We start from the raw sequence: 14,929 nt of genomic DNA, 5'->3' as shown, positions 1-14,929 counted from the left end.
ATGTTCAAAGTAACAGTTAGCAATAGCATTCAGTTAATCAATGCCTAATGACAGCCAGATTCCATGTTAAACTTTAAAACAGAAAAACAGAAAAACGTTTTTAGCAAAAAAAAAAAAAAAATTTTTTTTTTTTTTTGAATGGGGGGGCCAGTTTGTTGAATGGGGGGGCCCGGCCCGGTCAGGCCCGCCCATAATGCCGGGCCTGCCCCCCCTCCTCCAATATCCTCATAGCCACTATTCCTACCCACCCCTCGAATCCTGACTCTCTACCATCTTCCTATCACTAGCCCTTTAACCACTCAACTCAGTGACTGACTGACTGAGTAAGTGACTGTTCCAAACCCCTGACACTGGCGGGGCCGCTGGCCCAGCACCGTGGAAAAAAGAGTCGATTGATACCATCTTTCCCATGCCTCCAATTCTGAAAACATTCAGGTTATCAAAAGGTTCATGTAGAGCCACGTTGGTGCCTTTATACAAATCTGAGGGGGCACGGTGGTAGCACTATCGTCTCACAGCAAGAAGGTCCTGGGTTCGAGTCCTGCCTGAGATGCTGTTGCTACTGGGGGTATGTCTCCCCATGCCTTCGGCTCACTTTGTGATTTGGCTCACTTTGCCAAGGATAGTATGTGTACATCAGTGTCAGTGTGCATGTACCTTAATAACAGGAACTCTAGGTTTGAACCTAGAGGATAACTGGTTGAGGACTTCTGCCAGCAGCTGTTGGTGTTTCAACACTTTACGCATCTTCATAATCCTCACAATGGCGGCCTGATGAGAGAGAAACAACACGAGGATGAGGAGAGAGACACATACAGAGAGAAGGAAGGAGGGTTAGAAGACAGAGGGAGGGAGAGGAAGAGAGAGATGGCAAAACCAGAAAGAGTACTGTCTGTGTAGTGTTTATTTTCTATACTAGATTATCAGGCCACTATGCAGCCTGATAATCTAGTTTGGTGGGACTCCAGCCCGGTGTTTTGTTGTGTGTGTAAGGTCTGTGTGTGTTGTCTGTGTGGGGCTTTTGGGGGGGGGGGGGGGGGGGGGTTGGGTGGCGCCGTATTGGTCCGTGTCACTTCCATGACACAAAACGTGATGCAAATCGTGACTCACAGACACCGCCTGCCCGCCTGTCCACCTAGGCAATTTCATTATAGGATGGGTATCTAATTTTAGGCCGGCATGATGGCCTCGTTGGATTTACAAGCCGATTTGGCTTTGGCCAATCCTGGCGGGGCCGGGGTCTGAATTCGGCCTAATGCGGTGGACTCGTCTGCCATTCGCCTGCTCGTCAATGCTTGTTTTGCAGTGCCCGTTCGCCTTTCACTGAAAAGTGTCTAAATTTGACAATTTATGGTGTTTTCTTTGGACTATGTGGGTGGCACTTGTTTCTAAACTGTGTTGTGTTGATGTTGTTGTGTGGATGTGTGGAGTGCATTGTCTGGTTTTTGCTGTTTGCTGGACAATTGCCTTATAAGGGAGAGGGATTCTGTGCTCAGCTGATGGCATGATGCTTATCCACTCTTGCTTTCAACCTATTTGGAGTTACTACTGAAGTTTGTGTGTTTGATGTTCACTGACTGCTAAGTCACCTAGGAAGCTTCTGTGATGACGTGGACTTGATTTCCACAAAAATCAGAAGAAAACTGCACTGCTGGATAATTTTTTGTAATCACATTTTAGTGGTGGAAGTAGGCCATTTTTAGAGCAATTGAGTTTCACAGTCTTTTCCATTTTCAAATTTTTCATCATAGTAAACACAAATTTCTCCAAATAGTTTAAATTCTGGCATAATGTAGATAATGATTGTTAAAACAAATCTATGTTCAACAACAATGAACGTTATGTCCACCTTCGGACGCTCTGAATAGCGCATCATACGTTATTCAGACTGATGAATAGCGTATGATGCACTAAAGTAACGTCATGCCCAAACGGAGATCAACTTCACATATAACTTGTGAAACTACTATAGCAATCTCGACAATTAACATGCATGTCCACAGATTGCATAACATTTACGAATGGTTTATTGAAATAAACATTAAGTGACTGATACAAGTGACAGAGAGCCCAGCTGTACCTGGATCAGTCTCTAAAGTGCTGAAACAGTGGACAGAGAGCCCAGCTGAGCAGACAGCTGTACCTGGATCAGCAGTTTCCTGTCCTCCTCAATGTTCTTGTGAGTGGTTTCTTGCTCCTGCTTCTGCTCCGTCTTCATCGGCACATTGATGTTCACCCGCAGCTTCTTACTAGAGGGTACAGAGACACACAGAGCATTCACTTTTATTGCCAGTAAGTAATCAGATTACATACAAGGAATTTGACTTAGTGTAAGTATGCAGCGCAGCGGTCACATCAATAGTCAAAAGACAAAAACAAGAAAAAAAGACAAGCAGAAAAAATATATATACATGTATTAAAAAATAAGGTGCAGTCCAATGTATCTTTGAAATGACAAGAGATTGACAGAGAGCTTAAAGTATAGTATAGTACTGGGTTTGTATGAAGAAAGAAAGAATAATGGTACCGCAGCCAGCGGTGGTAAACCCACAGGAGGCAGCCATATTGATTTGAAGCATAAACATTAACTTACTAACCCTAAGACAGCTCCTTGCTGATGTCCAGTCATTCATCATCACCCCGGCGATTCCTTGTCACCCTGGCCCAATACCCGCTACTTCTTTGCCTGCTTGTCGCCTCATCACCACCACTGACTCCTATCCTCCCCCCCTCTCCCCTCTCAATGCCCTCCTGGAACTCTCAGATCGCCCTCAACTCTTCCTTTTTACACTTTCAACTTTCTTCCCTGAACTTATGAACATTTAACACATTGACTGCCAGCCATTTTTTTTTTGCTGTAGGTAGCTTCTGCCAAGCCGTTTTTTGAGGATTCTGGCTCATTTTACAAGAGCCGAGGATTCTTTTCTGCTTGGAGTTTGTGAACACAAAGTTCACAAAAGTACTAATAGAATGTGTGCTTTCTCTGTCTAAAAGAGTTAGTTTGTAGAGTTAGTAGTTATGTAGATATTAGCCGTTGAGTACAGCATGGTTTCAGCGTCTGAGAGTGAAAGCTGAGATAATCGCAGTTTTGTGAAATTCAATCAAACAGGCAGAACAGTCACTTTAACCATTTATTTTTGGCATCAGTGAGAGATCAGACATCCAAACAATATAGTTCCGAACGCCCTCTCCTTCAAACTCCTCCCCCCGTGGGCGTGTCTGGTGGCTTTCAGCCTGCGTTTGTCACAAGCGAGTGCTCTGCTGCTGCTGCTGCGAGTTTGAGCAGCCTCCCTCCCTGGCAGCGAGTGTGGATAGGGCCAGTGGTGTAGTCTACCTTTTTTCAGAGGGTATACTGTGACTCTGACCCCCCCCCCCCCCCGGAAGTGTGCGGAGATTCGACCCATTTCTTGTTGTTGTTCCTCCCCAAATTTACAGAATAGCTTCAGCCATCAGCTTCATCTTGCTTCTTCGGTCGCTATTCTGTCTCCTGAAGATTTGTTTGCCGACGGGGAGAAAGCCCCACGTGATAGCCACCCGTCAATCTCTCTCTCTCTCTCTGCTCAACGCTGTAACACCATTTTATTTTGAAATTCAGTTGACTGCCATTTCCCACGGATATTGTCGCGTTTTTCTTTCCTGGCTTGACAGAAAAAGTCTGCCTTCACGCGCCTTGTCGGCTTGAAAATAGAACTCATGTAAAAATCGGCGCAGCTCAGGCGAGGCGTGGGTACACAGAAGGTTCACGTTGAGGCGCCCTGTGTACACAGCCTCATTGACTAAAAAGGACGCCTTTAAAAGCGTGGGTAAAGGCAATGCTTGGGTGCTGTGTGTGGACGTAGGGTAACACACAGAGCGCACAGGGTGAATTTTATGAATGGAAATTGAAAACGATACGTATCATAGCGCATTTCCCAGTGCGCCAACGCAAATCTGAGTAATTTCGCAGTGTGTAGATTGCGTCTACCTGCGTTGCACGTAGACTACACCACTGGATAGGGCTCACTTGTCTCTTGGGTTTGAGAGCCCCGATGAAGCCCCGTGCGACTCTAGGCTTTATGCTGCCCACCCAGTCCATTTCTGGAACCCCCACCGCCGTGCGCCCGTGCGCAGCAGCGCGAAAGCGTCCCCGCCTACAGTATGAGAATGAGGCTCGTTCGTTTCTGGGTTTTCGGAATGCGTGCGATTCTGGCCTTTCTGCGGGTGTTTCAAAGTGTGTTTCACCCATAATCTATTATTTCCAATTTGCAATCCCCCACGCCAGCACCCAGGCACCGCTCTCCGCTCTCGGTGTGCTGCTCTGCTGGCGCGGCCGCTCTCGGGCGAGTCTGGTGACTGATGACTGTAAAATCGCCAAGCCATTTCCTTGAGAATGGCTTCATCCCGCGGCTGTTTTTGGTTGGCTTTCTCTCTGTCGGGGGAGCACTGTCGCCACTTAGTTGGTCGGTAAAATAGATTATACACATTCAATACTTCCAATATTTTTATAGGAGACGTGGGGAGCATTGATCCACGTAGCACCGTCAAAAATTTTTTTTTTTTTTTTTTGACGTCTCAACTCGTCATTGGCAGTGAACGGTTGGATTGTGTTTGACGAGTCAACTCGCCATTGGCAGTGAACGTGTTAAAGAAAACATTTTCTTATTCCTTTTTTGGACTCTTCCTTATTTACATTTTCAACATCCTGTTCTTTTGTAAATTTGATTTCTATATCTGAAACTCTGTAAAATGTTTAGCCCGGCTGGGGTCCATAGTTGGGCCCCTACGGTACATCGGCCCTCACAAGGTTCCTCCTCAGCCAGTCACTGAGGCAATCCATGAGGTGGAAAGGTTTCCTTGTGCGCCTGGCCTTCTCTCTCACGCCTTGTGTGTGTGGGGCCGGGGCCGGGGGTGGGGTGCATCAGTGCTCTCCATCACTGGTCAAGGGATGCCGGCAGGTCAGAAGAGCTTAGGCTAGGCTATAGATTAGCTACAGCCCAACTGTAGGCTGTAGTCCAGAGGTTTCCAAAGTCTGAGACCATGGGCCTTCTCTCAGAAATAGCATGGAAAAAGCTCCATGAAAAAGTTGCCTTCACTCTTATTCAAATTATTAAATTAACTATAACTGAAAGCAAAATATTTCATTCACTGAGCCTCCCCTCAAACTGTTTGAGCCCCCCTGGGGGGCCCACCTCCCACTTTGGAATCCTCAGAACTGGGGTGTTACAGTGTTCAGGCTAAGATCAGGCTAGAATGAGTAGGACAGGGCAGACTAGGCTGTAGATTAGCTAGATTCCTTGCTAGTTAGTTCAGGTTAATGGTTAGAGTAGTCAGATTGTCTGAGCTGCTGCTCATTTGGCCTGGCCGCTCTGCTGCTGGTTCCAGTGTGCCGCTGCAGCGGGATGGCCGGATGGATTGAGTAGCTGCTGTATATTGTATCTGCTCTGCTCTCCTCTGTCCCCCTTCCCCTGCTGCCCCCCCCCCCCCACCTCCTCCCTTTCCCTGCTCTCTCCTCCCCCACATTCCCTGTTCCCCTGCTCCCCCTTTCCCTGCTCTCTCCTCCCCCACATGTTGCGTTCCCTCCCCACCTCCTCCCTTTCCCTGCTCTCTCCCCCCCACATTCCCCTGTTCCCTCCCCACCCCCTCCCTTTCCCTGCTCTCTACTCCCCCACATTTCCCTCCCCGTTTCTCCATTTCTTTCTGTCTCTATCATATGATTGTTCAATCATGTTGTTATTATTACTACTGTAATGAATGGATAACGATGAATTTCCCCAAGGGGATAAATAAAGGATAACTTAACTTAACTTAATCGTTATTGTTGTGTCAGCTAGATTTAGCTAGACATATTCTCTGTGAAGTCCTCTGAGACATGCTTGTGAATTAGGGCTATACAAATAAACTTGACTTGACTTGCAAGGTCCATGTAGTTGTATTATTTTAACCAATGGCATTCACTCTCATTCAGAAATATGACGGCCATGTTCAAACACATACTGTAGTTACAATATTCAAACCTATGATTTCACTTGTCTGCTGGAGCACATCAACTTCTCTGACCAAAATATCTACTTGTCCTTGACAAACGTTAATGTGAAGCCCAGTCAAAAATATGGCACTTGCAGGGTTTTTCCTACATTGAGAGGTGGACACCGCTGTCAAATTTAGTGTCACCTCCAGCTCTCGACAAAACTCTGACAGGTGACTTCATAGAAAACACTACTTTCTAACAAGGTGGATTTCTGTCATTTGTAATTAAGGCATTACGCCGATGTGTTGACAATTTAATGTAAAGTCATGGCCGGGCCGCCGCCCCTTTGTGCATGTCTGGGTTTGCCACAGCTGCGGCCTCGTTGCTGAACGGCGCCCTGGGCGACACAGCTCTGACTTTTCATGTGTTTTGGACACTGCACAAATGAGTTACATGCTACTTCCTGCGTCCAATATGTGGCGCTAGAGAAGACCAAATAATTATACGTCATGTTGCTGTATATCATGCGTAAAGCAGACCATGTAAATTGCATCTAAATGGGATGCTGTTTGTCACATAAGGTTCAATTTGTGTTGCGAGTAGGTAAGTAAGTGGGGCATTAATGCAGTAATACATTTAGTGGAGGTCGCCTGACATGCATAAGTACAGTTTACAGTCAAACATTTTGATGTACTCATGCTCAATTTTTTATCAATCAAAAATCTGTTTGATACTTTTGTGTAGGACAGTCTGACGATGCAGATGCAGAAGTTTGGTGTCGTTTTAAGAAAAAAAATGTGGGAGGAGTAGGGTTTAATTCGTTTGATAGTTTTTGCAGTTTTTGGACTCCATAATTTGCTATAGGTTGGAGTGTACAAAGGTTTCTCCTCACTTGGGCCTACATTTTGGTGAAAGTTGCAAAGTCGTAGCACATATTGATTTTAATTAATTTATTAATTTATTTGAGGGGCAATGCACATTAATGCACATTACTGTAAATGCGCCAGTGTTAGCCAGATGGATAATTTTCAACTGCTGTCCCTTGGAACTCCAGTTCGAATTGCCAGTGTGTCCCACACACTGACCAAAGTATTAACCCAAACATACATGTCTTTGAGGCCTGATTTGTTATGAATTTTCAGTTTGAAACTTTGGAAGGTTGCTGTAGCGCCACCATCAGGACTTTGTTAATAACAAAGTTATTAACAAAGTAACAAAGTTTGGCATGGGACTGGACCTTTGTGCAAAGTTTGGCTTATTTTCATGCATGGGAAGTTGGATTTCCTCAGAAGAAGAAGAATATAGGCAAATACAAGTAGTGTCTGGCAGCACAGCTGGCCCGGCCACTAAATATTTGGAGTACCTTCGCATAGTCATATGCACATAGAAAACGTCTATTTTCATTCCAACTAAACAAAAGCATTATATTCGCCGCCTATTGGTAATCTGTGAAGTTTTCCTCACTAAAATCAGTATCCCCTATTGGTCAGGCTCTAGAGTCTAGTACCACCTCCGCCTCATTTTGAGCCAGGAAAAACCCTGACCTGTGTTTCCAAATACATACATAACAGAAAAAGACACAAGCCAAACCTGGCTATTAGGCAGGACTTACTTCTTGTAACCCAGGAAGAGCTTGATCAGAGTGTCTGGTTTGAAGTCCACCTCATCCACATTGGCGTTCTCATCCTCCAACACCTCCACATACACAAAACCCCAAAACAAAGATTTAGCATAGCCAGAATAAAACACACTCTACATCTCAACGCACATAGGAAATGAAATCGTCTTGCATTGACACAGCTTTTTACACAAAACATTCAAAAATGTGGAGTGGTTCAACAGCTGGTGCATAAACAAATTAATGAATAACCTCTTTAGTTCAATGAGAGGGACCTGGTCACCTAGCCCGGTTAAAACCATTGTGATCATGGGCCCGCAAATCCTGTTTCATTCCACAGATCGGTGTGGACTTTCAGACTCCCACATCTGAAATTACAACGTAACCGGGCCAATCAGGGACTGCGTCATACTTGATGACGTAACTGGCCAATCAGGGACTCCGCTAGCAAAACACAGAGTGTGTTTACATGGACATGAATATACCAGTTATGATCTGGGTTTTTGAAGTATCCTGTTTTTGTGTTTGCACATGTAAACATCATATCCTGATTTCAGAAACCCTTATCCCGGTTTTGAGAAACCTGATTATGCGAGCTGGAGTACTCCGAAAGAAACCGGGATACTGTTGCATAAACAACAAGAGTATGCACAAGCAGAGTTTCTCGGCGGAAAAGACATTTTCACTGTTCTTTCACCTGGATTTGGAGACGCTGATTGACTGAAGGAGTTTGTCGGTCAAGGCAAGTACTCCCACCCACTGAAATCACTGGAAGTCCAGACTGATACGTAGAGCAAAACAGAATGTGAGGTCGCGTTATCAGGATGGTTTTAACAAGGATAACAGCGACCTTGACCTAAAAGTGATAACCAAATTGTAACCAGTTCATCCGTCCAAGTGGACGTTTGTGCCAAATTTGAAGAAATTCCCTCAAGGAGTTTGTGAGATGTCACATTAAGGAGAATGGGACTGACAACCTGAAAACACGGCTGTCCCCGGCACCGAGGCATAGTGAAAGTATACTTTCCCCTACCTAACTAATTTAAAAACCTTGGAAACTAAAAATAAATGTTTTGAGTTCGTCAGACCACAGGAAAATGTGTTATTAACTACCCAGCCAAATTAAACGATTAATATTTGAAGTACCGTAAATTCCGGACTATAAGACGCACCGGTCTATAAGCCGCACCTTCAAAGGTGACTATTTTTTTCTTCTATAAGCCGCACCGGTCTATAAGCCGCGGGTGTTTTGATGTTTAATTACCATATGTAAGGCTTCGTGCACAGAGGGGATTGTCGGGAATAGATGGCTGTTTGGGGAAGCTCCCATTTATTAACATTTCAACAAAACAAAAGTCAGGTCACTAATCCCCAGACAAAATCACACATTGTGGTATTTTTTGTTTTTTTTACAGTGCACACAGTGTCCGTGGTGTGGTGAAAAGAGGGCAAGAGAGGAAATTAAAACAGAAGTGGATTTATAGTTAGAAAGAGTGCTAAAGAAGAGAGAATTCCGTTTTTTATTTTTTTATTTTAGTTACTCACAGTACTATTGACCAGTCCAACTCAAAAGATATTCGGCAGTTTCACTTTGAGCTCTTGTTCCGCCGCTGGGCACACAGTGTCCGCGGTGTGGTCAAAAGAGGGCAAGAGAGGAAATTAAAACAGAAGTGGATTTATAGTTAGAAAGAGTGCTAAAGATAGTCCGGTCTGGTTATGACGAGTCTCGCTGGGTACAGTACGCCAAAGCGATATCCATTGACTCGATGATGCTGTTGTATGTTGCGCGTTTCTGTTGCACCAACGCGGAGAGGTCCTGCTGGACGAAAAAGCGCGTACCCTCCCAGGTGAGGGGCTTCTTCCCCGCAGCCTGGAGGATGAGTTGACGGTCGGGCCAGCGGAGTAGGCAGATGAAGATGGCCCTCGGTGGCAGGCCGGGGTCTGGACGTGGCCGAGGCGCCCGGTGTGCGGGAGAAAGGAGGAGCAGGAGAAACCGCCACCTCCACAGCCAGCCACCTCACACACCCCAACTGTTTAATAGTGCCCGGCTCGCATGCCTCTCGGTCGGCTGGCCGGACAATATGCACCCCGCTGCAGCAGCAGCTTCGGGAGGTTTTCTCACTGTGTTCGGGACTTCGGCTCTAACTCGGCCAGATGGCTGGACACGAGTGAAACTCTTCACGGTTGCATTATTTTCTTTAGTGAGTGAGTGGATGGACTTCTGCACGTTTTCAAACTTGTTTTCAAGCTGCTCAAAACCTCTGAGCGATGTCGGACTTAATCGATAGTGTTTCACGGAGTAAAAGTTTAGCCCAAGCGGTGTATCTCCAGCCTCCAGCAGGTGAGTCATTTCCTCATTCATGGCGTGATTGCTTCGTCTTTTTCTTTCTGCTTACCTGTGTTGTGTTATGTTATGTTATGTTATGTTGTTAAAAGAGGGCAAGAGAGGAAATTAAAACAGAAGTGGATTTATAGTTAGAAAGAGTGCTAAAAAAGAGAGATTTTTTTTTTTTTTTGGAAAAAATCCATAGATAAGACGCACCGTTATATAAGCCGCAGGGGGCAAAGAAGGCCAAAAAACGGGAAAAAAGCCGCGGCTTATAGTCCGGAATTTACGGTATATAAAATTTGTTTTCAAAATCATGAAAAACTAAGCAGGATTCTCTGCGCTGAAACTGTGGGGGCGTGTCTGCTGAAGCGTTCCCAGTGCCTCCCCCCCCCCCCGCAGTGCTGCACAACTTGATAAAGTCTGACGCATTTTTTGAATTTGCAGGGTAGAGGCACTTCAGAGGAGCTTATTGTGTAATAAATCTGGACAGGAGCATAACCACGCCCACTTCAAACTAAATGGCAATATTTAGGATTTGGATTTAAACTAATGTTTAATACTTTTAGATGCTTACTATTATGCACATAATACCCTAAATTACATAAGGTTATTATGAATTTGGGTTTCTAGAGACTTTAATGCCTGCTCTGGATCACTGGGTCCAGACAAGTGTTTCTAACCTTAGACAGGCTTCACAGAGCTGGTTGATGTACGTGTATTACGTAAGCAGAGAACTTGACCATGTGGCCAACTTGTGTTAACGTATACAGTAAGTGCCTTGTGTTAACTATGGACCAAGCCTTGGAGATGTGTCTCCTGCTTAAGTTACTGAAGGGAGATTAGCACTGAAAAGCTCAAGCAGCTACAGGAGTAGCTATTTGTGTTTGTTCTGATCGTTGGATTCACAACTGGTCATAACCCGTGTGCCATAACAGGCCATTATGAAACATGACCTACCAGGAGTTTAGACTTCAACAGTATCTGAAGAACCTGAACCAAGATGTCCTGAAAGCAGAAAATGTGTGGTAAATACACAGAACAATTTCCAAACAGACAATATTCAAGAGGCGATCGTAACGCCAGCAGTCACACAAATAAAAAGGTCTTTAAAGCCCCCCTCCAGTCAGATGCCATACCTGTTTAACGGTTAGTGTTATTTTTCTAATGCCTGATTCTGCGCTATACACCAAGGGGATATGCCTGGAAAAACTGCATAAGTTATGCCGGAAACAGTATTCCTCTGTAGCTTAGCTGCAATAAAATAATAATATTTATAAAAAAAATAAAAAAAATTGCTATAGCCACATTATTGCTGAGATCTCAACAAACGGCCATCGGACTTCAAAACTGATGAGCTTATTGGAATCGGCGTGAATCGAAATCGAAACAAGCAAATGTTTTGGTCACTCAGTGGCGTTTTGAGCCTGACGAACATTGTTACAGCAGCAGGCAGTGGGCTTAGCTAATGTAGCTAACAGCTAGCTAGTTAACATGCCAGCTCGTCTTCAGTCAGAATCAAATTGTCACAAGTATAATTATAGCGTTCCATTGAGTCATACATCAACGTTCCATTTTAGCAACTAACAACTTTTTGAACTTGAGCACAAAATTTAAGTTATTGGCAAAAAATATTTGGCGAACAGTGTGGCTCATCAACATTGTCAGAACATGACTCAAACATATGAAATATCTTAAAAATTAGAAAATATAACGGGGGGGGGGGGGGGGGCTTTAATCTTCAAGTGTTAAAGCATTTTAGGGTGGATTGTTCCTTTAAATCAAAAAGACTCCTCACAAGCGTTTTTAATGTCTTATCAAGCTTCTACAAGTCATTCTTTTTGCCAGGTCAGATATAGATTTTCATTTAAACTGGATAATTGTGTGGCCAAAGAGTGGGCTCCACATCATTTATTTGTTTACCGGTATTTGTTTATTAAAAAGGATCCCCATTTCCTTGACAGCTACTCTTCCTGGGGTCCAAGACAACAACATACATTACATACAAACAATGAAATAAGAGTGCAAAAAACATAACATAAGCCAAAACCATACAGATGTTGTGGAGTTCAGGAAGACCTGCCGCCGCCTTTTGCTGCGGTGTAATGCAATGGTTAAAAAATCTAGGCTGCAGTAATATTTGTTAGACAATAGGTGGCAGCAGAGCACTTAAATCCTTTTAGGACGATACACTCTGTGACCACAACACGGTTTCAATGGCAAAGTGCCGCTGTCCGTTTTTCTGTTCATTAGCTGTGTTTCCATTACAGTTTTTCGCAAAATAATTGCGATATTTCTACAATTTTGACAAAGTACAATTGCGACTTGCAGGCGTTTCCATTGAAGTTTAGTTTGAAGTCCCGTCTCGCGAGATCTCGTAAAATCTCTTCTCGCGAGACTCCACTTTAAGGAAGATGGACCCAGAGCCTACTGCGTAAGCTCCTTGGTGTTTGCACTGTGATTTCAGTTGCTGCTGCTGCCGTGACTATTTTAACACATTCACTGCCAGCCGTTTTTTCAATACTGTAGGTAGGTTCTGCCAAGTTTTTTTTTTGAGGATTCTGGCTCATCTTTCAAGAGCCGAGGATTCTTTTCTGCTAAGATTTTGTGAACACAAATGATCTCAAAAGAACTAATAGAATGTGTGCTTTCTCTGTCTAAAAGAGTTAGTTTGTAGAGTTAGTAGTTATGTAGGCATTAGCAGTAGAATACAGCATGGTTTCAGCGTCTGAAAATTTATTCTGAGATAAATTGTTTTTTTGTGAAATTCGATAGAACAGTCACTTTAACCATTTATTTTTGGCGTAAGACGTCAGACATCTAAACAATAGTTTTGAACAGTAATTTCCTCCATAGCAGCAGGAAACCCCCCTCTCCTTCAAACTCCTCCCTCCATGTGTGTTCTCCTCCTGCCTCCCTGGCTCTGCAGCGGGCGTGTCACAAGCGAGTTGCTGCTGCTGCTGCTGCCTGTCTGCTGGCGGCCGCTCTTTGGGCGAGTCTGGTGGGCTCGCTCGTTTCTTGGGGTTTCGGTTGAGAGCTTTGATGAAGCTTTTGCGATTCTGGTCTTATTTATGCTGCGTGTTTCAAAGTGTGTTCCACCCGTAATCTATTATGCAAATTTGCAATCCCCCACCGCCAGCTCCCTGCGCGAAAGCGAAAGCGTTTTCGCCAATCCATTTTCATGAGAATGGCTTCCTCACGCGGCTGTTTTTGCTTAGCTTTCTCTCGTCTGGAGAGCACTGTCGCCACTTAGTGGGTCGGTAAAATAGATTATACACATTCAATACCTCCCATATTTTAATATGAGATGTAAAAGGGGTTGATCGACGTCCCACCGTCAATTTTTTTTTTTTTTTAAGACGAGATATCTCGTCATTGGCAGTCAACCGTTGGATTTTTTAAGACGAGATATCTCGTCAATGGCAGTGAACGTGTTAAAATACTGAACCAAACGTCGTCGAAGTTGGCACATGTCTTAATTATAGTTAGTTTCCTGCTGAATGTGTCATTACTTTATTAATATCTTACCTGGATAAGCTCAAGTGATGATGTTTATATTATCAGTCCGAGTTGGAAGCACTCTCTCGCGGCCAGTCAGGCGGGAGAGAGTCGTACTGCATCCTCATGCACGAGCCCCAAGCGGGGGCGCGCGCAGCAGCAGCTGTGCTCTCTGTGCTCAGAGCAGTCAGCACAGTCTGACATTTCCGCAAACAAATCTCATCGCAGTTTAGCGCACATGTAAAATATAACGCTATACTACGACGTGACAACGTGACAAAGCTTCTCTAAACACATCGGCTACTATAATATATTTCCCTGCATCCCTCCTACTGAGATTATATCGGTATTGAGTTTGGACAGACTGAATGGGCTGACTGAGGAGGAGAAGAGCTCTGCAGCTCAGCCCTGCGCTGCCTGCGCCAGTGCGCCCTGAGAGGAAAAATCAGAGGTGCTGTAACTTTTAACAAGAATCACGAAAAGCCCCAAAACGCAAATTAAAAACGGATTTCATTGCGCGGTTTATCGCTAGTTAGACGAGGGAATGACGTGGAGAAATCTCGCATTGTGTTACCCCAGAGCGGGGGGTTTGTCCTATTGTGCGGTGTGCTGCGGTAACGAGCCTCGCCTCACTTTGCTCTTATCGATAGATACAGACGCCCACACACACATACATGGAGAAAAATAATTAAATTTCTAGTTCGCCACTGAATTACCAAATTGATATAACTTTCAACCATTTTGAGCAACACTGTTTCCATACATGCCACCAGCGTTGGCTAGTTGTTGATATTTATAAAGATATTGCCCCTCTCAAATAAATTATTTTTGAGGCAGTGGGCAAACTGTAATAGCGTCGATTTCCGAAAAAAAAACTTGACTTGAACACAGCCAAAGAGTTTAGTATAGACAAGAGCATATGTCATTTCTTGGTTTTTTCCATAGGTATTTTCAAATCACTGTTCTGATACATATCTAGGGGGTAAGTCCTCCTTTAAACAGGTAATCGTTTTATCCCTATAGGCAGCCATACGCACACCTTGAGATTTCAGTTGTATTTTAAAGTGTGCTATATGTGTGCTGCATTCACTATTTTTCTTTTTTATTATTATTATTAGTGTCTGTGTGTGGGTGGGTGTGTACTCACCATTTTGATGTGTGTGCTGTCTGTGAGCTGTTGGACTGTGTAAACATCCTCAGTGTTGTACTGTAGCAGGATGGCCATCTGGAAGGTCGACGCCTGCAGAAACGAGGTAAAGTACATCAGCCAACCACCAGCCTCTCCACCTTCTTTTCATCTGTGGTTGACGGACATGGTCTCAGTTACAGTGAGTATACGGATGGAGGACCAACTCACTTAAAATATTCTGAACTATCTGGGACCCTTTTCTGGCATACTTTGACAAGGTTAAAACCGACAAGTGACTCGCCCAGCTGATTTCTCATGGACCCCTTGCATGGGACCCCATGCACAACATATCATACAAGCACATAAGCGCCTCACGCGGCTGGTACCACCACGTTGTAATATTGTTATGTT

The 14,929-nt window shown here is 44.3% G+C and overlaps 1 protein-coding gene across 1 annotated transcript in view; it reads right to left on the bottom strand.

The window, feature by feature from the left end:
* cul1a (cullin 1a) overlaps positions 1-14,929 on the bottom strand; it is an 89,648-nt gene that overhangs the window by 2,577 nt on the left and 72,142 nt on the right. The window contains exons 18-22 of the mRNA XM_083653420.1: positions 14,537-14,629; positions 10,852-10,899; positions 7,560-7,642; positions 2,144-2,249; positions 658-771 (exon numbers count right to left, since the gene is read on the bottom strand). Coding sequence (XP_083509546.1) covers positions 658-771; positions 2,144-2,249; positions 7,560-7,642; positions 10,852-10,899; positions 14,537-14,629 — 444 coding nt within the window. The remainder of the gene's footprint in view (positions 1-657; positions 772-2,143; positions 2,250-7,559; positions 7,643-10,851; positions 10,900-14,536; positions 14,630-14,929) is intronic.

Source organism: Poromitra crassiceps (genome assembly GCF_964638095.1).
Source record: "Poromitra crassiceps genome assembly, chromosome: 17".
Taxonomy (NCBI): Eukaryota; Metazoa; Chordata; class Actinopteri; order Beryciformes; family Melamphaidae; genus Poromitra; species Poromitra crassiceps.
Note: the sequence above shows the minus strand (reverse complement) of the source record. Positions and strands in the feature narration are given on the sequence as shown.